This window comes from Gadus chalcogrammus, chromosome 9 (genome assembly GCF_026213295.1).
Source record: "Gadus chalcogrammus isolate NIFS_2021 chromosome 9, NIFS_Gcha_1.0, whole genome shotgun sequence".
In the NCBI taxonomy this organism is placed as follows: domain Eukaryota; kingdom Metazoa; phylum Chordata; class Actinopteri; order Gadiformes; family Gadidae; genus Gadus; species Gadus chalcogrammus.
The window spans coordinates 6,394,849-6,419,848 of record NC_079420.1 but is presented as its reverse complement, the minus strand read 5'-3'; the positions used below and the strand labels follow the sequence as shown (position 1 = coordinate 6,419,848).

At 48.6% G+C, this 25,000-nt stretch overlaps 1 protein-coding gene across 1 annotated transcript in view; it reads right to left on the bottom strand.

Moving 5' to 3' along the window:
- plxnb2b (plexin b2b) overlaps positions 1-25,000 on the bottom strand; it is a 41,404-nt gene that overhangs the window by 16,255 nt on the left and 149 nt on the right. The window contains exons 2-20 of the mRNA XM_056598739.1: positions 24,535-24,660; positions 23,386-23,548; positions 21,985-22,096; positions 20,834-20,945; positions 20,113-20,214; positions 19,103-19,198; positions 17,445-17,532; positions 16,131-16,291; positions 15,006-15,154; positions 13,994-14,105; positions 12,557-12,693; positions 11,255-11,437; positions 10,402-10,513; positions 8,274-8,474; positions 6,440-6,619; positions 4,580-4,716; positions 2,832-2,932; positions 1,475-1,704; positions 67-248 (exon numbers count right to left, since the gene is read on the bottom strand). Of these exons, the coding sequence (XP_056454714.1) occupies positions 67-248; positions 1,475-1,704; positions 2,832-2,932; positions 4,580-4,716; positions 6,440-6,619; positions 8,274-8,474; positions 10,402-10,513; positions 11,255-11,437; positions 12,557-12,693; positions 13,994-14,105; positions 15,006-15,154; positions 16,131-16,291; positions 17,445-17,532; positions 19,103-19,198; positions 20,113-20,214; positions 20,834-20,945; positions 21,985-22,096; positions 23,386-23,548; positions 24,535-24,660 (2,684 nt within the window). The remainder of the gene's footprint in view (positions 1-66; positions 249-1,474; positions 1,705-2,831; positions 2,933-4,579; positions 4,717-6,439; positions 6,620-8,273; positions 8,475-10,401; positions 10,514-11,254; positions 11,438-12,556; positions 12,694-13,993; positions 14,106-15,005; positions 15,155-16,130; positions 16,292-17,444; positions 17,533-19,102; positions 19,199-20,112; positions 20,215-20,833; positions 20,946-21,984; positions 22,097-23,385; positions 23,549-24,534; positions 24,661-25,000) is intronic.

Here is a 25,000-nt window from a genome sequence, read left to right as displayed (position 1 = left end):
ATCATCACTGTTCCCCGCCCTGGAGGAAGAGCCTCTGGGGGCCCGCCCGGGGGGGGGGGCACCCACCTGCGGAGCATGAGCTTGGGGTTCTTGCTGTGGACGTAGCTCTCCATCAGGTCCAGCAGCAGGGACCTCATGATGTCCGTGTAGTACTCCAGCTTGCCGTGCAGCGCCACCGTCAGCAGCGACGCAAAGTACACCTTAGCACGCGCGTTGAACTCTGGACGACCCTCCAGTGTGTGGATGAACTACACACACACACACACACACACACACACACACACACACACACACACACACACACACACACACACACACACACACACACACACACACACACACACACACACACACACACACACACTACTGAATATGCCGGCTGGTGTAATAACGATGATGCTGATAGTGGCGGTTTAACATTCTGCTCCCCACTGTTGAGCCCGTATCGCCGCTCTCTGTAGCGTTCCACGCTTCCCTGATTGGACGCCACTGCGGCGGCTCCCATACCCTTTCTGCAATCTGCACCGCGCTGTGAAATGTACTCAGTCTAAGAGCAGTGCCCGCCGCCTCGTGCTAAGCGTCTAAACGGCGCGTGCTACTGTGTGTTGCCGTCTGCAAACAATGTCGCTATCTCCTCCCATTGGGCGGAACGCTACGACTGCAGTTATCTGTGCTTTTTTTAAAAGGCGTTATTTTATCCTCTGCCTTCGGCAGACCTTTCCGGCTGGGTCCCTTGGTCCCGTAGCTATCGTATTAACTTCCCTCCTGACATTTGGGGTATCACATCATTCCGCGCCGGCAGTGGTTATATCAAAAGTATAGTCCTGTAGTTTCATTCATTGCTTTTCGGTAAGGTCAGAAACAATTCAAATCCTGGACCAGCAGTGACGCTATTAAAATATATTCTACAAAACATCGTATTTTGTGCCTCTCAACCATGAAATACTCATCGTATGTATATTTTTCAAATAACTTTATATTTACATCAACGAAACTGAAGGGAATTATGTGTGTGTGGGAGTTAGAGTTACAGAACAGCAGGCTGTTTATAACCTCTTTCACCCAGACATCTCACAATACCCTCAGATCCCGGCCCCAAACACCTCATCACTCGGCATGGGTTTATCTAACGTCTGTGCCCTTAAAGGGGTTGTAGGTAGAATTAAGAGTCATCATTTGAATGTAATCTGTGTGAAATGCCCAAGCCATCTGTCAGCTATTAGTGAGTGAAATGTGCTTTGGGAATATCCGTTTTGAGTTGGAGTTGTTTACTTCTCTACTGCGCGCTCTCTCTCTCTCTCTCTCTCTCTCTCCTCTCTCTCCTCTCTCTGCTCTCTCTCCTCTCCATTCTCTCTCTCTCTCTCTTTCTCCCTCTCGCCCCTCTCTCTCTCTCTCTCTCCCTCTCTCTCTCTCCCCCTCCCTCCCCCTCTCCCTCTCCCTCTCCCTCTGCCCCCCCCCCCCCCCCCCCCCTTACGGTGATGAGGAAGGTCTTGGAGTTGAGCAGGTTGGAGAACTGGTTGAGGGCCTGGGTGACGGTGGCGCGACGCGCCTCAGGGATGTCCAGCTTGCCCGTGATCATGACGTCGTTGGCGCCGTCCTTGGAGGGCAGGAAGAACACGCGGTCCGTGTACGTCTTGTAGTCCAGGAAGGGCATGCGGCCCTCGCTGACGTCGTTGGTGTGGTCCTCCATCTCGATCATCAGGTCTGGGTGGCAGGGGGGAGGGGGGCGGGGCCATAAAGAGTCACACGTCATTTGTATTCACACGCCATTTGGTCGGATGCGTTGGTTCTTTTGTATTTGAGTGTTGAGTGCTTTTGTATTTGATAAATATCAAATATATATTTATAGTTATATATATTTATATTATATATTATACTGTTTAGTCACATCTGCCAGGGGCTTTCTATACTAAGTGACTCACAGTAAATATAGATACATGTCAACAAGGAGCAAGTAAGGCTTAGACATCTCACCCAACGATACGGACATAAGACCAAAATTGAGGATCGGACCTATAACCTTTTGGCTGGGAGCCAAACACCATAAACACTACACTGTCCTGTTTCTGCTTCTACCAACACAGCGCGCGCACATTCCTAGCATGGGGAGGGGGGCCTTAGTGGAAACCTAACCCCTGACCCCGGCAGCGTTAAGAGCCACGGTGCCTCCAGGCCTGATTCCACTTTGTACCCCGTCACCTGTGACGTCTCTTGCTCCTAAAATCCTCCATGAAGTTAGTAGCGTTGCCGTGAGGACGTAGCCTCATAGACTGCACCGTGGTGCGATGTATCAAACGACTCTGGCGAAGTGATGGAGCGCTTCATTATAATCATATCATCGTTTCATTGCCGTTCAGCGTCATGAATCCTTTCAGCGCGGCCACAGCTGCGGATGTCGCCACGCGTCTCAGAACGCGAGAGAACGTGCAGCAACCCTCAGTAGTCGCCGGTGGCTCCGGTTTACAGCGTAGCGGAGAAGTGTTTAAAAGCCATTACATTCGACATGGGTCCACCAGTGCTCATTGCACGCTGATGGTGCAATCTAATTGCCTATTGCATGCCACAGACGCAACCTTTTGCATAAAGTTAACCAAAGTTCAACTTTTGTCCCAGCCTCCTTATAAGCGTTCACACGTTGGTGGCCCCATCTAGCCCGGTGGGGGCCCACTGATACCGGGAGACATTAAAGGGGCAATAAAGCATCGCAAAACCCGAAACCGCACTAGATTAATTTGCATTACATGGCTGAACACATTGCATATATCAACTGAATTAAAGGGGTCGTTGGCGGGTCCTTTGAGTGGCCGCCGGGCGCGTTCTCCCGACTGTACCTGTGAACTCCTTCTTGCAGCGGTCCCTCACGCTCTCCTCCAGGTTCTCCAGCTGGTGTTTGACCTTCTCGTACTCCCGCTCCGCCTGCTCGCTCTTCCTCCTGCGGAGATCCACCACAGTCACGGTCGCACCGCACCGAACACGTCGCGACAAACGCACACACACAACAGATACAGGACCGACTGCTGCTGGTGGCACAAGCGGGTCTCCCTTCTAGATTCACCATATGGGGACTTTAGGGGGGATTCCAGCGATTTCAAACCAACACACAGCCTCAGAATGGGGTTGAACTAAACGCAGCGGTTCAGTTTAGCTTCAAGTAAGAACACATGTCATCACTGTGAGTCTATGATGATGAAACGGTGGGCTCCGTGTACAAAACGCGACATTGACTACAACCGACCCCCAAGGCATCTGCATGCCACAGCGTGCGCTGAACTATGAACCGCAATATCCACCGTCCTGGCAAACAGTTCTTAATGGGGGTCAGGTGGCGTTCGTCCATCCTGAAAGGGTGACCGTTGTGAGTGTTTTCACCCGAGGACAGCTTGGCAAACGAGTAATGATGGCGACCGGGGCGAGTCATCGGCTAATGTCTGAAGAATGAAACGGTTGCCCTCCAACGGCGGTGTTAATTGCGAGGGTTGCGAAGGTTAAGTAAGAAAAATGCAACTCTGCAGAGTAGCTGGCGGGTAGGGACAGGACAGTCGTGCCCTTTTCATTTGTACACAGTGCAACATTGGGATCAAAGTGATGCTGGCCGTGTTCCTCAAGACTGCAGAGTGGCCAAATAACACACTTAGACAGGTCTCAGGCTGTGTGGGCGGGACAGGGGTTTCAAACAAAAGGGCTTCTTCCGCTGCCTCATCTTGAGTTTTAACTGGTTTGTCAGCTCCATTTTCAAGTCCGGCCCCAACTGCAACCCTAATCTGGGATCCAGCAGTCGTACTGTGTTAAGGCAGTTTAACTTTTGGTGGGAGGAAGGCACAGAGAGGCCATACCGGGATCAAACACCCGCAATGTGACGAGTTTAGCCTTGTTTGCTCTTTTGTTGTTTCGAGATATTCTACTAAAAATAAACTAATTTGGGATTTTAATAAGTGTATTTTCTAAAGTGATAAGTCTGCACTGTTTTGATTTGAAACCTTTACAAACACTTTATTCCAGTTTACTACTGCTGGCTGAGAATGTATTTGCCAGGTACTCGTTAACAACATCCTGCCTACAGCAACCCGATGGATCACAGCAAACATTGAGCGAAAGAAAGTCGAATGCCCCGTTCTCCCAGATCTTAGCGTGGGAATGCGGATATCAATCTAAAGTCTGACCTATGAGGCTACTTCAGCATCCCAAACCTGAGGAAATGGCACATTACTACCATGGCAATGGCGCCGTCCATAACACAATTCTACCAACAGAACGGCAGTAACCATTACGCTGTCTTTAGCTAAGAGCTGCACTGGGTGCATCTGGAGCGCCGTGAAACGGTAGCACTGACGAGAGCTCCGGGTCAAACCTAATCACGCTGAATCTTTACACGACTACTACTAATATTGCGACTAGTGCTGAGCTACCCGGATTTCTCTCTCGGGACACATTGCGGCGTTCACCGTTGACCCGGTGTCCGCCCACATGAGACTCATAGAGCCGAATCAGAGGCAGAAACACGATAAAAAGACTGGTGTCACGGGCACAGCCCCCTCCCTCCACAGCAGGGGGGTCACAAAGAGAGAGGGGGGGTCCTTGCCTGTAGCAGAAGATGGAGACGCCGATGATGAGTAGCATGGGCACGATCACGGCGGTGATGATGATGGGGAGCGGCACCTCGTACTTCCTCTCGTACTGCACCGAGCCCACCACCCACTCCCCCTTTCCAAACATGATCTGCAAGGCAAGTCAAGAGAGAGAGGGGCGGGGGCATGAGATGGGAACACAATGAGTCTGCCCAAGTCCGCTAACATGCCGCCATGTAGTTATGAGCATTCAGTCGTTAAGAGGACACGGTTATCCACGCCTGGATCCCTGCGTCTAAATAGGACGAACAATTTAACAATGCGTTTCATCGCTATGCATTGTATCCTTTGTTTTAACACTTAACGATCAGGGTAACATTAAATATGCATTAATGAACAGTGGTTAAATCAGTGATAAGCATTAACCAGCGGTTAGTTAACGGTTTGATGCATATTTTTTGACTGACGTCTAATTGACTCAGCATGTTTACTAAGGGTGTTCATGTTAGCTAAGGTAGTGGTGCTCATGGTAACCAAGGTATTCAATTACACATTATTTATAATACCGCACGAACCCTTCCCTCAATGCTAATGCTTTATAAAAATGCTCGTTACTGCATTAACTTATTTAATCAAATAAATCTGTAAAGCGGTACAGTAAGTTTGTCAACAACAAAACTACTTTAACTCTGTGTTGATTTAGCAGACGCTTGTATCCAAGGCATAGAGTGAATTATTTTAGATAATTGTCATTAAGCAGCAAGTAAGGTTAGGCATTTTGCATTGGGTGTCGTTCGACCCAGAATCCTAACCGCCTACGCTGTCTTACCTCCTCTATTGAGGAGTTTGTTTCTTTGAGAAGGAAGAGGAGGAGCCCTTGAAGAGGGCAGCAGGTGGAAAACACAGAAGTAGTGCGGAACTTCTCCAGCCCGAGGTAGAGGAACATTTTTAGAAGAGGCCTCATGATAAGGACACGTCAATTAAACACAGGCCACAACTACACCCGACTAATAAGTGAGCCTTGATGGGTGGGGCTCTGTGTTCTCCAGAGGTGAGCTACCGAAGTACGGATGATGCCAGGAGAACGTCTTCTTTTCGACCTCTACACAGACAGACACCCACACGCATACAGAAACTGTGATTTCAGTCATACAAATCAAACAATAGCCGGAGGACAGACATTGTATCCAACAGAGATGTCTCCAGGCTGCAATTAAATATAATTACTGGGCTTCAGCGCCGTGACTCGTGGAAAAACGCAGGCTCTCAAGATGTACAAAAGACACACCCACAGATATATTGTAGAGATTAAAAATGCATCTTCTGTAATGACATCTGGCGTGTGATTAGATCTGCGTGTGTGTATGTGTGAGAGAGAGAGAGAGAGAGAGAGAGAGGAGAGAGAGAGAGAGAGAGAGAGAGAGAGAGAGAGAGAGAGAAAAGGGAGAGTGATTGAGTGTGTCTCTCTGTGTGTGTTTGTGTGTGTATGTGTCAGAGTGTAAGTAAGTTAGAGAGACAGAGAGAGTGTATATGTCTCTCTGTGTGTGTGTGTGTGTGTGTGGACAGACACGTGTGTGTGCTGCACACATTTGCGTATCCTCACATATATGCAAGTTTGTTACGTGTGTGTGTGTGTGTGTGTGTGTGTGTGTGTGTGTGTGTGTGTGTGTGTGGATACGTGCATGTGGGTGCGGTTTCTCCTAAGTGTGCTCTTTTGTTGTGTGTCGTTGTGTGTGCGCCCGTGTTAATACGTGCGTGTGTGTGTGTACTCTCATAAATGTGCTAGTTTGCTGTGTGTGTGTTCTAAGAGACGAGTGTGTGTGTGCGTGTGTTTGTGTGTGTGCGTGCGTGCGTGTCAGCGTGTGCGTGCTCACCAGCAGGTCCAGGGGCTCAGACCTGGTGTCCCTCCGGTGGCGCTTGGAGCGGGCCCGGGGCTGCGTGGAGGGGGGGTCTAGGAACAGCTTGTCGTCCTGGAGGGTGTTGACCAGACAGGGGACGTCGCCCAGGTATGCCTGGGCCTCCTTGGAGGTCATGGCCTTGGAGAAGCCTTGACCCTGGGGGGGGGGGGGGGGGGGGGAGGATATGTGACCCCGTTCTCTATGGGGTCCGGTGGCGGTTGTGATGCTAACGCTGTAGCGCCATACAGGTGGCGGCATTTTGTTTCGTAGGATAAGTCTGGGATTCTCGCCTCTGATTGGTTAGAAGGGCTCTCCTCCGATTGGTTATGGTTTTGTTTGCGGGAGTTGAGGGTTGAACTCTCAACTCTCGCAAACAGCTAGGACTAATAGACATGCGATCTAAAGGAGAGCCCTTCTGACCAATCAGAGGCGAGAGAAAAAATAATATTGCATACGGGTGATACAAGACATGCTAGTGCTATGGCTATGCCCCCCGAAGGAAAGTGTGATTTGTAGGTCATTATACACACACAATATATAAGTACACACTTCTATAACAGACTGAAACTCATGCTTATTAAGTCGTTGAATTGTGCCTCAAAGTTGATTGTGTTGGTCACACACTTTATATTCCCTTGTATATAATGACTGACAAGCTCAGCATTAGGCAGTATTTAGACGGATTAGAAGTACATGAACCCGATCAAGACGGAGTACAGCAACCGCTTCAGCTGCCAAACTTCACGTTTTTAATACTAATTAGTTTCGGCCATTGCAAAAGCCTCATTACCCCAAAGAGATTATTCCTTTTAATAAATACAATCCAATATAGTTTCAGCACCTTTTCTAAGTGATTTCTAAATTAAATAGATTTCCCCTACCCCCCCTCCAACCCTGACCACCACCTTCACACATGAAAATCCAATGTTCAAACAGCGTCTAATGGTTCGGGCTTAGCAAAGAACTCATTGAAATTCTGCAGCACGATTTGTATTATTATTCCGTCGCAGTAGGAAACACATGGATGGCCCGACGCAAATGTAATCTCGGAGGCTTCGCATCAAACCAGTTCCTAAAGCTATCACGCTCGTGCAATATGGACCTAAAGACTTGCGTAACACTGAGCTCGCTCCCCCCCCCCCCATTAAACTACACCCCCGGGGAAAGCCATACCGAAACCTCAAAGATTTCGGTGGGCTGAGAAGGAAGCCAGAGACAAAAGCTAACTGGTTCGGAATTGGATGACTATCAGGGCCCTGGTCTATCTTTAACCGGGTAGTCAAGGGAAACAATTTGAAAGTGGCATAACAGTTTTCGTGGCTGGATCGCCGAAGCGAGATTTGGCAAATTAGTGTATTCCTGGAGTAAATGACTGTAATTGGTGCTGCAGGAAATCTAGTGGGATTCGCTGGGAAATTAAATATTAAAAATAAATGTGTTTAGTGACTCCTGGAAGAGTATTTGGAATGATGAGAGTCATAATAGATAGTAAATGATAGATGCCGCATGCCGGTAATCATGAACCTAGTGAAAACGTGTGGCTGCCAAACGAAGATTTACATGTGAAGCTCGCGAAACAACGAGAACAAGTCGACAACTACTATTCAGTTACATGTTTCCACTGCATACATACATGCGATCTGAATTGGCGCACATCTCATTGCACTCCCTTAATGTGATTTGGACTTAACAGTGGCATAGACCAACGGTCGCAATCGAACCTCGATCCCTTACGAACAGACACCAAAACAAGAAGAACAACGCCATGATTGGCTGCAGATCGGCCGACATGTAGCCCCTCCACACTCACGGTGACGATGATGATGCTGGCCTCGGTGAAGACTTTCTTGGGCAGTTCGTCGAAGGTGGGGTCGGGGTGGTAGTCGAAGGACTTCAGCTCCTTCTCGAAGTTGTCCAGCTGGACGTAGACCTTCAGCTGCTGGCCCTCGTAGGAGCAGTTCACCGTGGGCGACAGGAATTCGATCACCGTGTCGTTCTTCTTGTGGGACTTCTGGTATCCGATAGTACAGCACACACACACACGGGCACAAACACACACACACACACACACACAGAAGGCACGCAAACAAAGAGAAGACAACGTCAAAATTAAGACATGTCAGTCGTAGATATTTTAAGCAGTTCCCGTTATTTTCGTTAGGAACAATATTTTTGGCTTGCTTTGGATCCACCTTGCGAAATACAGGGCTGTTTTGTGCAGAGCGGCAAAGTGCTTCACAATAATACACATCAAGAATAGGCAGACAGTGACGGTAAATTGTCCAGACGGTAAGAATGATTTCACAGTAACACATCGGGAAAACATGAATATCACATGAGCACGCAGAGATTGCAAATAAGTGAAAGTTGAAAATGAGTACATGGCAAATATGCTGGCTCATTGCTCAAGAAGACCAAGCCTGTGATAAAAGAGAATTAAGAAAATGATATCTCCATAAAAAGGTCCCACGTTTGATCGTGTTTTCAACAGTCCTTCTCTTCTCTACCATTATATGGATGAATAATAATGGTGGTTACCATATTCCACAATATAATTATTATTGAAGTATCAAAGAGTGTATCTACGTAGAACAGAAACTCCATTATTTAATGATTTGGCAGCGGGGGCAAATCAATCCAATGACTTCGGCAGGGCTAACTTATGTCTTTACATCTGCGGCATCCACTTACCTGATGAAAGGAAAATGTGGTTTCCGAGTGCATCAGCTAATCAGGTCGTTACAACATACATCTTGGTGAACATTAAAAGTAATTGCCGAGTACACTTGGCAGACAAACTACACTCGAGGGCCGCTGTGAGTCAACTCATCTGACACACTTAACGGTCGCTCCCTACTGCAAGATAAAAGACATGAAGTACCTACGTCTAATTAATCACAGACGGACGGACGGACGGACGGACGGACGGACGGACGGACGGACGGACGGACGGACGGACGGACGGACGGACGGACGGCCAGCGAGACCGAGGGAGGGACGGAGAGACGGACAAAGAGAGGGTGGTGCGGATGGACAAAGAGAAAATGAGCCTAGGGCTGATAAACCTAGCCCTGCTTTTTCCGTCCTCCGACCGCTACTCGTTTGAGCTCAAAGCTTGAGGAAGTGCAGAGATTTGGAGACTCTGTGGCGTTCCTGTCAGGCTAGAGGACGCCGGGCGCAGGGCAGAGCAGAGGGGAGTTCAGGGGGAACCCAAAGCCCTGCTCACGCTACCCCCCCGCAACCGTGACGCCTGTATTGACGTTAGCCCCCCTCCAAATGAGGTGAATACAAACCCGGGCTCCTAGGGACACACCGGAGGGTCGCAGCACGGGGGTTGGAGAGTTTTTAAGTTACGTTCCCTGACAGAACGGAGCACAGTTGATGAAGATGGAGGGGTGTGTTTGTGTGTTTCGTGTGTGTGTGTGTGTGTGTGTGTGTGTGTGTGTGTGTGGATTGGTGTTTAGGGGAAACAGTGCTGGAGCTATCTCCAATCGGACAGGTTTAGGGGACTTGTGGTCTTGAAAGCAAGATGAAGGAAGAAGTCATTCTGGTTTATAGACTGATCGGTGGCACTGAGGAAGGAAGGTGTGTGTGTGTGGGTGTGTGTGTGTGTGTGTGTGTGTGTGTGTGAGTGTGTGTGTGTGTGTGTGGTCACGCCTGTGTGGCTCAGGGCTCAGACTAATCTCTGGGGTGGTCGGAGGGGCCTAGTAAGGTGTGGGGGAGATTCCCAGATTGCAGCGCTCTGGCATTTTTTCAAAAGTAAATCGACAATTTACTTTTTCTTTTTTTTTTATAAATTGATGGCCGGCAGGGAGGATTGGCACACAGTTACAGGACTAAAATAAATCGACAAAGACGGCTGATAACAGGGGGGCAGGGGGTGGGTTTTTAGTTGAAAATATTGACACACAGCGTGAGGGGCCAGTCGGAAAACGAACCTGGAAAGCGATGGGTTCGGCGAGGAGGTCTTCCCTGAGGCATTTCACCTTCATGACCGCTGTCTGGATGATGTCGAAGCCGGACCCCGACACGGCGATGTTCCTGCCCCCGCTGTCAAAGCACAAAGAGGAAGCACAATACCATCCGTTTAGCCGTACTATTATATTTATACCCGTATTTATTACTCAACTCCTGCTAGTACTGATAATCATCACATCAGACACACCTCATTAGGGTTAAACCGAAAGTGTTCAATTTATTTTTCGATGTTCCAATTTGAGGACTGATCGTTCATAACCGGTTTTGTTTTTTTAATGCAGAGAAATTACAGATAACAATTGAATCATCATTTGAAACCAATCTTCCACCGATAGCTCCGGCTTCTGAAATATGTGGCGTTCTACTGCCGCTAATAACCAATGATGTGATTTATTGTCTAAATACAAACAGTTATTCATATTGCTGAGTTGCCCCTTTTCTTAACAATTCAATTTCACACAAATACGATTTCAGTATTCTTTGATCGTCGTTGAATGGCTTTCTCTCCATTCTCTAACTCTGGCTCAATTATAGGCACTCAACTCTGTGCTGAATCCCAACTCGGAGGAGGCTCTGGTGAAAACAAAGAAAACAGCCAGCCTTTGTGAGCATACCTTCCATTTACCTCAGTCCCCATTAAACCACAAATCACATCCACTCATAAGCCGACCGCCGGATGGGAACACAAACACAAACCAACCCAGCCGCTGACATCAGGAAAACAATCGCTAACGATGAAATAAAACAACCCTGAATCCAAATCTAATCAAACACGTTGCAGTCCACCATAGCGGAGCAAGATAACAAACTGACCACTTGAAGCTGTCCGTGGGGTGGACGTCCACCTGGATGGGGTTCTCCAGGTACTGGAAGGCGTTGTCGATGACGGTGGTGGTTCTCTTGCCGTACTTCAGGCTGATGCCGAGCTGATCTGAGGGGACCTTGTCGTCCCGGTACTCTCCGGTCCTGCACGCGATCTCCGGCCCGAATTTCTCCCTGCCGGGACGGGGGGGGGGGGGAACAGAAGTCATGGTTTCAGGAACATGGTTTCAGTGGCAGGTATTGCCTTGCTGCGGTAGTGGTGGAGGAGGGGGTGGAAGAGGGGGGGCAGGTGGAGGAGGGAGTGGAGTTGCAGCACGGTCGTTTGCTGGTCAGTGGGGCAGACGTTAGACAGCTTGTTAAATCCGGGGGGGCTTTGCTGTATCGGAGGCTCATTATTTTTCCTTCATTATTAGTTACCCTGGCCTACAATACCAACCACCGGCGCACCCCTCCTCTGCCCTATGAGTCTGGTGACTGCCAGTAGTTACACAGGAAAGGGGGATGGCCGGGGGGGTGGGGAGGGGAGGGAAATAGCTGTTCTTACACCGCAGATAAGGTCACTTCCATTTTCATTCCAAATTTTTCAATTTGCGGCTTCAAAGTCGGGATACTGTAGAATTTGCATGAGGTACAATGTCTGAATAACAAATAGGAGTTATCAAGTGGAGTGGCTGAATGGAAACAGCGTTTGCCTTCAGCATGAATGACAATTACCGAAGCGGTCAGTGTAAATCTCTGGCCCGTGTGTCCGGGTGCATTCCGTTTCAATCATGTGCATCGATTGAAACTAATTTAATTAAAGTGGGTCACAGGAAACCCACACCATTAGAACTTTTTAGTTTTCGGGTTCTCTATTTTCTGGGAGTAAAAGTCACGAGGGCAGCTGGGGGCCAGCAGTGACTCAGTGCCCGCTCGCCCCGCCGCCGTATGCGGGAGAAACGACGTGAGCATAATTCATATTTTTCAGGTCATCGGTCAAAGAGTCTCATTATTCCAGCAGAGGTGAAACCGAGTGTTAAAACAGCCTGCACTGTTTTGGCAGTTCAGACACGCACACACACGCATGCACACAGATATATACACACATATACTAGCACAACCGCACACAGGAAGCAAGCACACACACACACACACACACCCACCCACACACACACACACACACACACACACACACACACACACACACACACACACACAGGGGATAGATAGACTCACGGTTCAGTCAAGACTGGTTAAGGTGGGAGAGACATAAATAAAAACATGAAACGTGAATTAAGGAAAGGGGCTGCTTACACGACACACTCCACCGTGCCCACAGTGATGTGGACGTCAGCTTGGCTGCCCGTGTCTAGGGCCATGCCTTTGATGGTGATGAGGGTGCCTCCTGCCTTGGGACCCCTGCTGGGATTGAATTCCTGGGGAATAGGGTCCTGGGGGACGGGGGGAGGGGGAACACGATTAGCGCACACTCACACTGCAGGATCATTGCGGGTTAACATAAACACGAACATAAACATACACACACGCGCCCCCGCACACACTACACACACGCAGACACTCACGTTGCAGAATAATTCAAAATAATTGGACGACGATTATACGACAATTCAAACAATGCTAACGGGTCACTTACGACTTACTCAACACACACACACACACACACACACACACACACACACACACACACACACCACACACACCCACACACACACCACACAGCCAACCACACAACACACACACACACACACACACACAGAGCCCATTCCCCACCAACCCACCCACCCCTATCACTAACACTTGCATGCATGGAGGCACTCGAGCACACGCAGGCCACGCGGTCCCTGACTCCAGCCTCCATTTGCTGAGCAAAACACTAAGGGGCGGAAGAACTGAGGCGCCAGGGGGGCAAAGAGGGGGTGGGGGGTGGGGGGGGTTTATGAAGGAGAGCCTGTTAACGGCTCAGTCCCACGCCACAGCAGACTGAGACGGGTTAAATGCCCTAGCGCGCATCGGGACCATGTGTTATTATGTCTTCTATGCATCTTGAATCTCCTCCCCATTGTTAATATGCATCCGCATGCACAGTCCCCCCAACACCGCTGATTTACCAGCGCATCGGGGGTACTGCGTTAGTGGAAGCAGCACTTAAAAGTGTTTTACCATAAAATACACACTCGCCATCTCTCTCCCCCTCTCTCCATCTCTCTCCTCTCACTATATCTCTCTATCTCCTCTCTCTCTCTCTCTCTCTCTCTCTCTCTCTCTCTCTCTCTCTCTATCTATCACTGGGGAAATGGAAAATATAATGGAGACTATAAAAATGGCCAATCCGCTGCAGGCTTCCGGGCCGGTCCACTCTCACCTGGCTAGCGGCGGAGGTGTTAGCTGAACTGAGGAATTGCCTTGTTTCTGTGTGTGTCTGTTTGTGTGTATGTGTGTATACTCCATACACGTTATTTATTTTTGTTCACATGTGCAGACCTTTAGCAGCATGTCTGATTGAACATACACCGACCTGTCTGTGACTGTGTGGGCGTGCGTGTGTGTGCGCGTGCGACTGTGTGAGTGATGTGTGTGTGTGTGTGTGTGTGTGTGTGTGTGTGTGTGTGTGTGTGGTGTGTGTTGTGTGTGTGTGTTTGTGTGTGTGTGTGTGTTTGTGTGTGTGTGGGTGTGTTTGTGTGTGTGTGTGTGTGTGTGTGTGTGTGTGTGTGTGTGCGTGCGTGTTCTTACCCTGTATGTGAATTCAAGGGTTGAGGTTCCTCTCTTCCCGCCCTCCACCTCCACCTCCACCAGACCCGAGGATGTCTTCTCGGGGTCTAAGCGGCCGATCTCACAAACCACGCTGGTCGCACACACACGATTACAAACAGTCAAACACACACACAAACACACGCACAAAGAGAAGAAGAAGAATGTATTAGACCAGAGTAAGGCTCAACAATCAGAGGCCAATCATACTGGAAGGAAAAGCGCACCTTCTGTTCTATCTTTCCGTCTAAAAAAGAAATGACGAGCCCTCGTTGAAGAGAATCTCATGGACAATCGAGAACATAGGACAGGATGACAGAGGACCGCTTCACACATGGAACTCACGAGGTTTCATTTCAGAGGACGCACTACATCTTCATGAGAAACGTCCACCGTTCAGCTCTGAATGACACTGACTGTGTGTGCGTTTGTGTGTGTTGTGTGTGCATGTGTGGGAGTTTTTGTGTGTGAATGTGTGGTGTGCACATGTGTGTGTGTGTGTGTGTGTGTGTGTGTGTTTGTGTGTGTGTGTGTGTGTGTGTGTGAGTGTGTGTGTGTGAGTGTGTGTGTGAGTGTGTGTGTGTATGTGGGTTTGTGTTGGTATGTGTGCACGTGTGTGTGAGTGTGTGTGTGTGTGTGTATGTGGGTTTGTGTTGGTATGTGTGCAGGTGTGTGTGAGTGTGTGAGTGTGTGTGTGATGACCTAATTAAAAATGCTTCCACTCTACAGGCTCCTTAAAGCCCAAGGAGGAAGAAACACCATTAGGCTGATCACCTACACTGAAAGGCCGGTTTAAAAATACGTTTTGATATCGGCTGTCCGCGCAGCGGGCGACTAATTACTACAGATGAGGAGGGAGAAACTGACACGCACACACACACACACACCCCCAGAGACACAAACAGACACACACACACACACAAACAGACACGCAGCCACCCTGCGTCTCCTGCCGGCGTGTGTCCCCCGGTGTCCGGCTGTGCGTTCTGATTACCTGGTGGAGACCGAGTACTTGTCCGGCTGGTGGACGCAGGGCACGCCTGCCACGCTGATCCTCTTGATGTCCGCCTGCTGGATGCCCAGGTTGGAGCCCAGGATGGTGACGGAGATCCCCCCAAGCATCGGGCCATAGCGGGGGATGATCTGGGAGGGTGGAGGAGGGTGGAGGAGGAGGAGGAGGAGGAGGAGGAGGAGGAGGGGGGGAGGAGGAGAGCTTTCAAAAGAAGAAGGAGGGGAGCTGGGAGGAATCCGACAGCCGAGTAGAAGTTGTCTCGACGGAAAGCAAGAGCGGAGGCGCGGGGGCGGTTCAAGTGCACGCCGGCGCCGAGAAGGAGTCTGCTGATCAAACACACTTCTGCCTCGTCCCAACGCCAGAAACCGGGAAAAAAAACTAAACTAAATGAAAAACGGCATTCCTTGACTGTGTTGCCTCGCTACTCCTGTGTGCGCGCTTGCGTTTGATTACGCGGTTTGACGGTGACATTGCCAGGGAGGGCCCTGCCTATGGTTTTAGCTTCTAATCAGTGACATTGGGATCCCGCCGTCTAACCGCTGGGGAACACAAACGGGAGGGCTGCGTGCCGAGGAAGAAGGCGCTCCGCTTTGGTCACGCATGAGACGCGCGAGAGCCCTCCAGTCGGGCGGTCGACAGCTTCAGATCTACCGCGCTTATCGCCAAGGACATCGGCCCCATTCCCCGCTCGTTAGGATGACACGTACGCATAGGGCTGCTCGATTATGGGAAAAATCATAATCACAATTGTTTTGGTCAATATTGAAATCACGATTATTCAACCGATTATTTTTGAGTTTGAAAACATGTTGTATTTCAAAAAACGTTTGAAAGTTCGCCATAAAAAAATTCACAAAATGGTCAAAAAGAAAATGTTCCAATCTAAAATGATATACAGATATGTGTCCAGTTTTTCTGCCCTTTCTATAAAAAAAATAATAAAAATTGATTACGTTAATTTTGTGGTCGTTTGACGCTAAAATCGAAATCGCGATGAAAATTTGATTAATCGCCCGGCCTTATGTACGCAATCGTACCGGAGGGGGACAGGGGGCGCTGGTGGTGGTTCAGGTGGTGGCGCTGGGGGAGGAGTAGAGCACTACTCACGTCGGTGATCAGGGGATCCGGACACTGTTGGGACGCATGGTCGCAGAGTTGGTTGTAGACGCACGACTTGGTGTGGCCGCACCACACGCAGCTATACTTGGGGTCCGAGTTCTTGCACAGGCTGCAGTCCTGCCGGCCGTTGGAGCAGTTGTAGAGGGTCACTGCGTGGTCAGGGTGGAGGAGGTGGGGGTGGAGGGGATAGTGGTGGAGGAGGGGGTTGGAGTGGGTTTAGGGGGAGGAGGGAGGAGGTGGTGATGGTGGTGGTGGTGGTGAAGGTGGTGGTGGTGGTTGAGATGATGATGGTGGTGGTGGTGGTGAAGGTGGTGGTGGTGGTTGAGATGATGATGGAGGAGGTGGCGGTGGTGGCGGTGGTGGTGGTGGCGGTGGTGGTGGTGGTGGTGGGGATGATGAAGGTGGAGGTGGTGATGTTGGCGTAAGGGAGAAAGAGAAAACAATGAGGATTATAATTATTGTATGTTTTTAAATAGGAGTATTGCGTGAGCCTTTATGAGAACGTTCAGTCGTAAGCTTTAAGTTGACAATGAATTCATCATGAACTAAACATTAATTGACAAGCATTTGTTAATGATGAACTAATAATGAACCAAACATTCATGTATTATCCTATAGTCCACTTGTGATGTTGGTACAGTCCACTGGGTAGGCTGAGCACTTATTAATGATCTATAAATGTATATTAAGCTTTTCTCAATGATTAGTTTGTCATCAACTAAAGGCTTGTCAATTACTTACATCTAAACATTATAACAACACACGTGTCGCATTCAATTATATTAAATTGTATTAGTGAAAAGTAAAGATGCCAGAGTTTGTTTTAGTCTGAGTTTGTTTTTCTTCAAACCCAGGGACACAAAGGTAATTAGACATTTGATGAACACTGCGTATTGTATCTGCGCTGAGATGTTGTGGTGGGAGAAAGTGTGTTGTCACCGACCGCTGGGTGGTCTAAATTAATGTAGCCATTACCAATCTACTCTCATTACAGTTTTCAATTTGAGATCAAAGCCTTCTTCCTCCAATGTAGCTTCACACACACAGACACACACGCACACAGACACACACACACACACACACAGACACACAGAGACACACACACATGCCCACACTCAGACAAAGACACACACACACACACACACACACACACACACACACACACACACACACACACACACACACACACACACCACACACACACACACACACACACACACACACACACACACATATATATATATATATAAACGGATCACAACTGCATCGTGTAAGCTAAGCTATTAATATGTGCAAGCATACCGTTCAGCGTGCTGTCTATCTTTTTCCCGGACTCCTTGTCCTTCACGTAGAACAGAACGTTGGTCTCCTGTGATTTATCGTAGGAAAACTACACAACGGACACAAGGAAAATGAATTATTGATACAGAATCCGGTGATTAATGACAGTCTCCTCGAAAATATACAGAATCTCTGGCACAAAGAGAGCCAACAGCCCACGCCTTTGGAAAAAAAAGGAAAATACGCATCCTGCGTTTGGCAGACGTTCAAGTCTAGAAAAAAACACAGTGGAAAATATCATTGCTCGAGGCTAGGAAACTGCTTTACTTTTCCCCACCACAAAGAATCTTAACAATTCAATCAGTTCCGCTAAGTAAAGCCCGACCAATAGATGGGGCTAGAGAACACAGACGGTACCTTCACACAGCCTCCGGGGGGTTGGATAGTCATAAACCGAGAGGATCGACTGTAAAGCCCAGACCTGCCTGTGCTTTAGTTTTACAGTCCCAAGACCCTTAGGGCTAGGCTGGCTGCATTGTAATTGGACCCTCCTGTAGCTCAACACTGGAATGTCCCGCCCCCACATGTCAATCAGGGTAAAAACAACTAATAGCATTGTATACAGTGGAATCATGAACCCTACCGCTCAATCACAAAGTGCTGTCATTTAAGGGAATTACGCCGGGAATTTGAATGCCCTAAATAGATTCAAAGCTCTTATATTGCAAAAGTGTCAATGCTGTCAAAGTATTTCCATAATAACACAATTCAGTTCTGACTGATGGAACATTAACTGTCAGAATCAAATCGGCTTGCCTGCCTCCACCTTCACCGCCCCACTCCCCCCCCCCCCCCCCCCCCCCCCCTCCCTCACCAGCCCAACCAACACCACCACCACCCTCCATGTCTGTCTGGCCAACTGTCAAATAAAACCTCCAGCATCACTTCCATGGTGAAACCCAGACGTCTTTCCCCGGTCCAACCTGGCCAGTTTTTATTACACCTCTGCATTTTCTTCCAGTGTCCAGTTATTATGCATACAGCGCTGCACTGTTAGAAACCGCTGCTTCAAACCGCCTAAATAACAATTCTCTCAGTGTGTTGCATTTATTTATTTTCTCCAAAGCGTATAGACCAAAGCCATTGACTTTCATTTCGGTAACCTCCAGTCCCTCAGCGTTTGAATTATGAGGTAAAAAACCAGGAATGTAGCCAGAGGCTGGCTACATTCCTGGTTCGTTGCTGCAGATGTAGTCTAAACAGCGACGAGACAGACAGTGCAACGCCATCAGAGAGTGGGATGATCCGCTTAAGCATATAAGGTCCTCGGAGACCCAGGAAGACAGGTATATACAAACCCTTTCAAATAAATGACACACCAAAATGACACTTTGCTTCGGTTCCCCGATAAGCCATTTGGCGTGGCGGCGTAGAAACGCACGCACGCACACGCACACGCATATTCTACCATACATGCACAGGGATGACTCAAATCCCAGCACACAACTATGAAAATCTTTCTGTTCAGTGGAGAATCAAGTATGCTATATAAATTAGAATATTCCGGTCTAACTCCCTCAAGCTTGGTGGGGGGGGGGTATTAGTAGATTCAACAGCTCACATTATCAAAGAAACTAGAGACACTAGGTCTGTTCATTAGCATTAAGAGCCACACTCACCTTAAAGCCATTGAAGCTGTAGAACTGGTCCACCATCAAAGTGACCTCTTCCTCCACGCTACGCATCAGTTCAGTTCCTATTGTAAAGGCTCTTCCCTGGGGGGCCAGACGGAAAAACACACAATGGGGGGGGGAGAGAGAGAGAGAGAGAGAGAGAGAGAGAGAGAGAGAGAGAGAGAGAGAGAGAGAGAGAGATAAAGAGAGTGAGAAGGAGAGGGAGCGAGAGAGAGCGGGAGAGAGAGAACGGAGAGAGAGAATAGAGTTGATTTGCGACTTATTATAAAGGGAACTTCTATCTCCCTTCCAGCCCCCTAGGGAGGCACAAAGCCTCTGCACACCTTAAACCTTAGAGCAGGGGTGCCCAACCAGTCGATCGCGGTCTACCAGTAGATCGCCGACAGATCCCAAGTCGATCGCGAAGGGGTGAAGAAAAAAAAAAAAAAAAAAAAAAATTTTTTTTTTTTTTTTTAATGAAATTAAATTTGCGCGGTAGCATATACGCGCGGTAGCGCATGTGCTGTTAACAGCAGTTGAAAGCCGTCAACAGTAGTTACACACTCCTAAACGTTGGCATGGCTGAGGGGAAACAAGCTAAGACCTACCATTTTCACCCTGAGTGGGAGGAAGATTATTGATTATCGTTGAGAAGGTGCCGTGCGCAGACGGAATGAAACCCCCATTGAAGTCCGTAGGTTCACGATACAACCCCGCCCCCCCCCCCCCCCCCCCCCCCGTCAACAATTGTTCTCTACCCACCCCCCCCCCCCCCCCCCTGGCTTGAAGGTAGGTTTGCTGGTAGATCTCGGGAGGTTGGCTACTTGAAAAGTAGATCTTGGGTCAAAAAAGGTTGGGCACCCCTGCCTTAGAGGGAACGACAAAAGACGTCCACGGATAGTATTCATTCTGCTCCCGAGGTTCGTTCTCTCTTGCTCGCTCATTCAGCATGATGCAAAAACCAACCCTCGTTAGAGTGGATTGAGTGCAGAGCGGCGGCGAAGGGTTGCGTGTACCTCATACTGCTCGAGGTTGATCCCCTCGAAGCCAATGGCGGTCTGGAAGCCCACGGGGATGAGCACGGGGTCCGGGTTCTCGAAGCGGGGGCACCTCGGTTCCTGGGAGAGACACGGCGATGGCAGAGATCACAAAAGCTGGCTGCCACCCTCGACATTTGCATTTTAAAATATGGGAGCCACTTAAGGGAGACACTCAACCAGGGCGCGGAGATAAGTGCAGCGCTCTGCGCAAATCTGCTGACTTGTAAATTGCGGTCAGCCGACCAAGAACAAGCTGGTGGCGGCTGATATACGATTTCGGGATTATCGGATAAACTCCCTGCGCTTTTTGTATAAACACAACCAAATATGAAAGGTCTTATTCGCCACAAAATATACGGGCGTTGGAAAGGGATATTTGAATATAAATAGTGAGTGTCTAACCATTCATTTAGGGAACTCAAAGAAGGAATCGAAAGGGTCCAATATGAGTTCAACGCCTAATGGGAGATTGGGTTGAGCCGGTGGTTTATTGGAGGTTACTATAGATAACTAGTCTTTTACTATTTAGTGGACACTTTTATCTGGCGAGATACGGTGAATTATCTTCGATAAAAATGCAAATAACGAGACATTGGGCATCCTGCTGGACGACGGCAAAGGGTAAAAACTGCGGACATCAGGGGGATCGAACTCAGGACCTTTGGGCTGGAAGTTGAACACTTGATGCATGACTGACCTTCCGCTGTTTGATGATGTGGGGTCCGTTCACGGTGCCGGTGGTGTCACTGCAGGTGTGGTCGCGGGTGTTCCACTGACACCCCCAGGGGCTGGCCACGCACGACATGCACCTAGCAGGCAAACCACAGGCGGGGAGGGGGTTCACATCAGCACAGGGCACACCATTTCATTGGAGTCATTTAACAGGTATATTCATCGTCCAAAGTCAATTCACTTGAAGCCCTTTCAAGATTTGGTAGGAAACCCTGTAGACACCAGCTAGAGTTAGCTTGATTTTGGAAGCATCCAACCGAAGAAATCCCACTGTTCTCTTCAGCCACATCACACAACGACATGATTGGATGGTCTCATTACAGGCTGGCGTCTGCCAGAGATACTGGATCTTTTCATTTTTATGTCAGAGCATTGATTAATTGCTTGCGGTCGGGATGTAAACAGATTTGCAGCAAATATGCCCAAAAAATCTTGTCAAATACATATTTGGCACATTTAAAACTAACTTAAAATGAAGGAGTACCTGTGAAAACACCCTGAGATATGTATTATGAAAAAGCAGGCACTTGCTCAAGGATGCTTACTACAGGTAGACTGTGGCTACCGGGGATTTGAACCCCAAACCCTCAAGCGGGTAGTCAGAGATCCGAACCCCTTCAAGACCTCAAAATGTGCTTTTAGAGACAAACACATTCCCACAGTCAAATAAACAAGAGCGAGTCAGGAAAACAAAAGGAACAAAACATGCAAACTCATCATAGAGTGCCGGGCCACAGAATCCCTGTTGCCGGCATTTAAATGGATCTTGGCAACCTCTCTTAAACAAAGCTCGTTCATCAAACATTCCTCCGGATTGAAAAAATAATAAATACGCGCCCAGGAAGCCAGCACAGATCGACTTTCATCTTTTGATTAATGAAAAGGAAACTCAGGCAATTTCCCAGCATGGTAAATGAAAAGGAGGCAGAGAACACTGCAAGAGGTGCATTCCTTCCTGTCGTCAGTCACGCATCACAATTTATACACAGACACCTTCCCCGCACAATTCATTTGAATGAAGGCTGTCCGCTGAAGCTTTGATTGGGTTTGTGTCGGCTCAGGTCCCACGGATGAGGGGAGGACGAGCGGGGGAGAGAGAGAGAGCGCCAGACTCACGGCGTGTTTTCAGCTTTCCTCACGGTGGCCGAGCAGTTGTAGAATTTGAACTCTCTGGTGGCCAGCTCCACCGTCTCGTTGACGAAGATCTTGACCGGCACAGCTACGAAATCTGATGGCAGAGAGGGGGAGAGAGAGAGAGAGAGACAGAGACAGAGAGAGAGAGAGAGAGAGAGAGAGAGAGAGAGAGAGAGAGGGAGAGAGAGAGAGAGAGAGAGGGAGAGAGAGGGAGAGAGAGACAGAGAGAGAGAGAGAGAGAGAGAGAGAGAGAGAGAGAGAGAGAGAGAGAGAGAGAGAGAGAGAGAGAGAGAGAGAAAGAGAAGAGAGAGAGAGACAGAGGCAAAGAGATAGAGAGAGAGAGAGAGAGAGAGAGGAACAGAGACAGAGACAGAGGGAAAGATTTAGAGAAAGATGATTACATGGAGGTCAAACCAAACAGTTCTAATAGCTTGAGTGGCTCCCCCACCTGAGCGACCGGATCACATGGGGTGACTTCAACCTCCTACAAACAACTGCTAAAAACTACAGTCATGATCGTCTCCTCGAGTATATGGATCCTTGGTAATACTATTGCAGATTAGCAATACAATTACATATCTTTTTAAATGAGGTGGTTAGGAAAATTGTCCTTGACTGGTCTTTCAAAATGTATCATTGCTTTGCAATGATTTGCCCAAAATGATGAAATATCTACCTCATTTGTCATACTGCTGAAGCTATATAGATATACAGTCAGTGAACTACTTTCTTGAGAGGCTCCATGTGGATTCTGTCTTAACAAGTTGTCTCGCTGAGCTCACACATTCAGACAGCCTGTAAATCAAGATTGCCAGACTCAATTTTGATCAAGCACCTGGCAGGGAACACTTAAACGTTAATGGCCATCGGATGAGTTTCACTTCTGAAATCAATATTGCAACAACAACTGCCGCAGACTTTCAGCACAAGGACAAAGTTGCACGTGGCGAAGGTGACGAACCCAATATAAATTAAAGTATAGTCATTACAAATATTGACGGCAACAATCTCATAAAAAATAATCCAAACACAGGTCTACTAAAATTTCTAAGAATTTAAAGCGTCATTTGAGTTCCACTATTATGTAACGGAACACAATGGGTCTTTATCACAGAGCTGCCAATATCATGGTCTTATCGCCAACAGGGTGAGAGATGAGAGAGAGTGAGAGGAGAGAGAGAGAGGAGACGGAGGAGAGATGATCGGAGATAGAGAGAGAGCGTGCGAGGGCCTTATTCACAGAGCTGCCATCTTGGTCCCTAACGCAAGCAGGTTGAGGGAACTGAACACCACAGTTCAGTTCCCTCACCCTTCTAGGTTTAGAACCCAAGATGGCCGCCTGGTGAAGAAGCCTAATAGGGTTGTGGTGAGCAGGAGCTCAACCTTGGCCTTCGGGCGTGGCCGGTATGTGCGCGGGGTTTGGGAGGTCACAGATGACCTGGCCCGTCCCTGACATTGAGCCCTTGCTCCGGAAGTCCTCCTGGAAGACGCAGAGCAGGCGGTCCGCCACGGAGATGGTGGGGAGGGACGGGATGTTGATCTCCACCTACACACACACACAGGGAGATTAGCAAATACAAGCGCTAATCGAATGATATCATTAATATTAAAGCATCTTCAATTGAAACTCTGACCTTGCTACCTGGTCACACATATGGGCCACATCATTAGAATTCAATTTTATCTTTTTATTTATTTTTTTGGCTCCATCATTTTAATCTCAACTGCTATTTCATAGAGAGCTTGTAAATTATATCCTATTGATCATAATAGACTGAGATAATGCTTGAACTAATATGACTACAGTCAGAGTATGATCCAGCCTTATTCCAGAGTTCAGACTTCACAGGACTGATAGAATTAAGGTTGGGGAGGAGGTGGAGGAGGTGGAGGAGGAGGCGGAGTAAAGGGAGGAGGGCTCGAGGAATGTGTAATGGCTGAGTGGTAAGCGCGGCCAAGTGGCTGATAATGGTCGGTTAGAAGCCAGTTTGGAGTCATCTGGTCGGATCGATATGGAGCCAAAGACAGAGAGCCCCGGAGTGCTGCTGCACAATGGAAGGCGCTTTATTATCCTTGCTGTGTGTGTGTGTGAGTGTGTTTGTGTGTCCTAATTTGTGTGTATATGTGTGTGTGTGTGTGTGTGTGTGTGTGGTGTGTGTGTGTCTTTTAATTTGTTTTTGTCGAATGTGTGTGTGCGTTTGAGTGTTGTGGTGTGTGTGTGTGTGTGTGTGTGCATGTGTGTGTATGTCTGAATGTAATTTTGTCCGAATGTGTGTCAGTAGGTGTGTGTGGTGTGTACGCTATATACGTGTACTCTCAATGTGTGCGCTTGTGCGCGTCCAAATGTGTGCGCGCTGTGTGCGTGACGGGGCTGCGAACAATCGGCGCGCCGGTGTGCCGATGAAAAGACAAAGAGGAGAGTGATGGATGGAGAGAGACGAAAACCGAAAGGAAGGGTTGTGTAATGAGACTAGTGCGATGAAGAGGGGGAGATGGGAGGGGTGGGGTGGGAGAGAGGGGGAGAGAGGCTACCTGCTGAGTCTTGGACAGGAGAGGTTGGGGGGGGGAGAAGAGAGGATCTTCAACACTCCCGCCCGGGGCTCCAGAGCCAGCCGTTCTTCTCACTCCGCCCTGCGGCACTCGGAACGCCGCGTGCACCTTCACACAAGAGGACGAAGAGCAGAGACCGCCGCTCAGCCCGCCGTTCCTCCAACGTCAGCCCGCCACAGGGTCCACCGCAAAGGGTGTGCACACACACACACACACACGCATTCATATGCGCGCACACATGCACTCACCACACACACAAGACGTCACGACACACCACCAAATAAACACAAATCTGCAATGATCCTGTCGAGGTCGACTGGAAGAGAGTGCCGTTGACAACGCCAGGTTGTGGTTCGATTCCCGTTCTATTCGTTTCTTGTTGTTGTGTATTTAAACCGTATATTTGTTTCCTGGTTATAGGTAACAAAGAGGGGAAGAGTGGATGAAA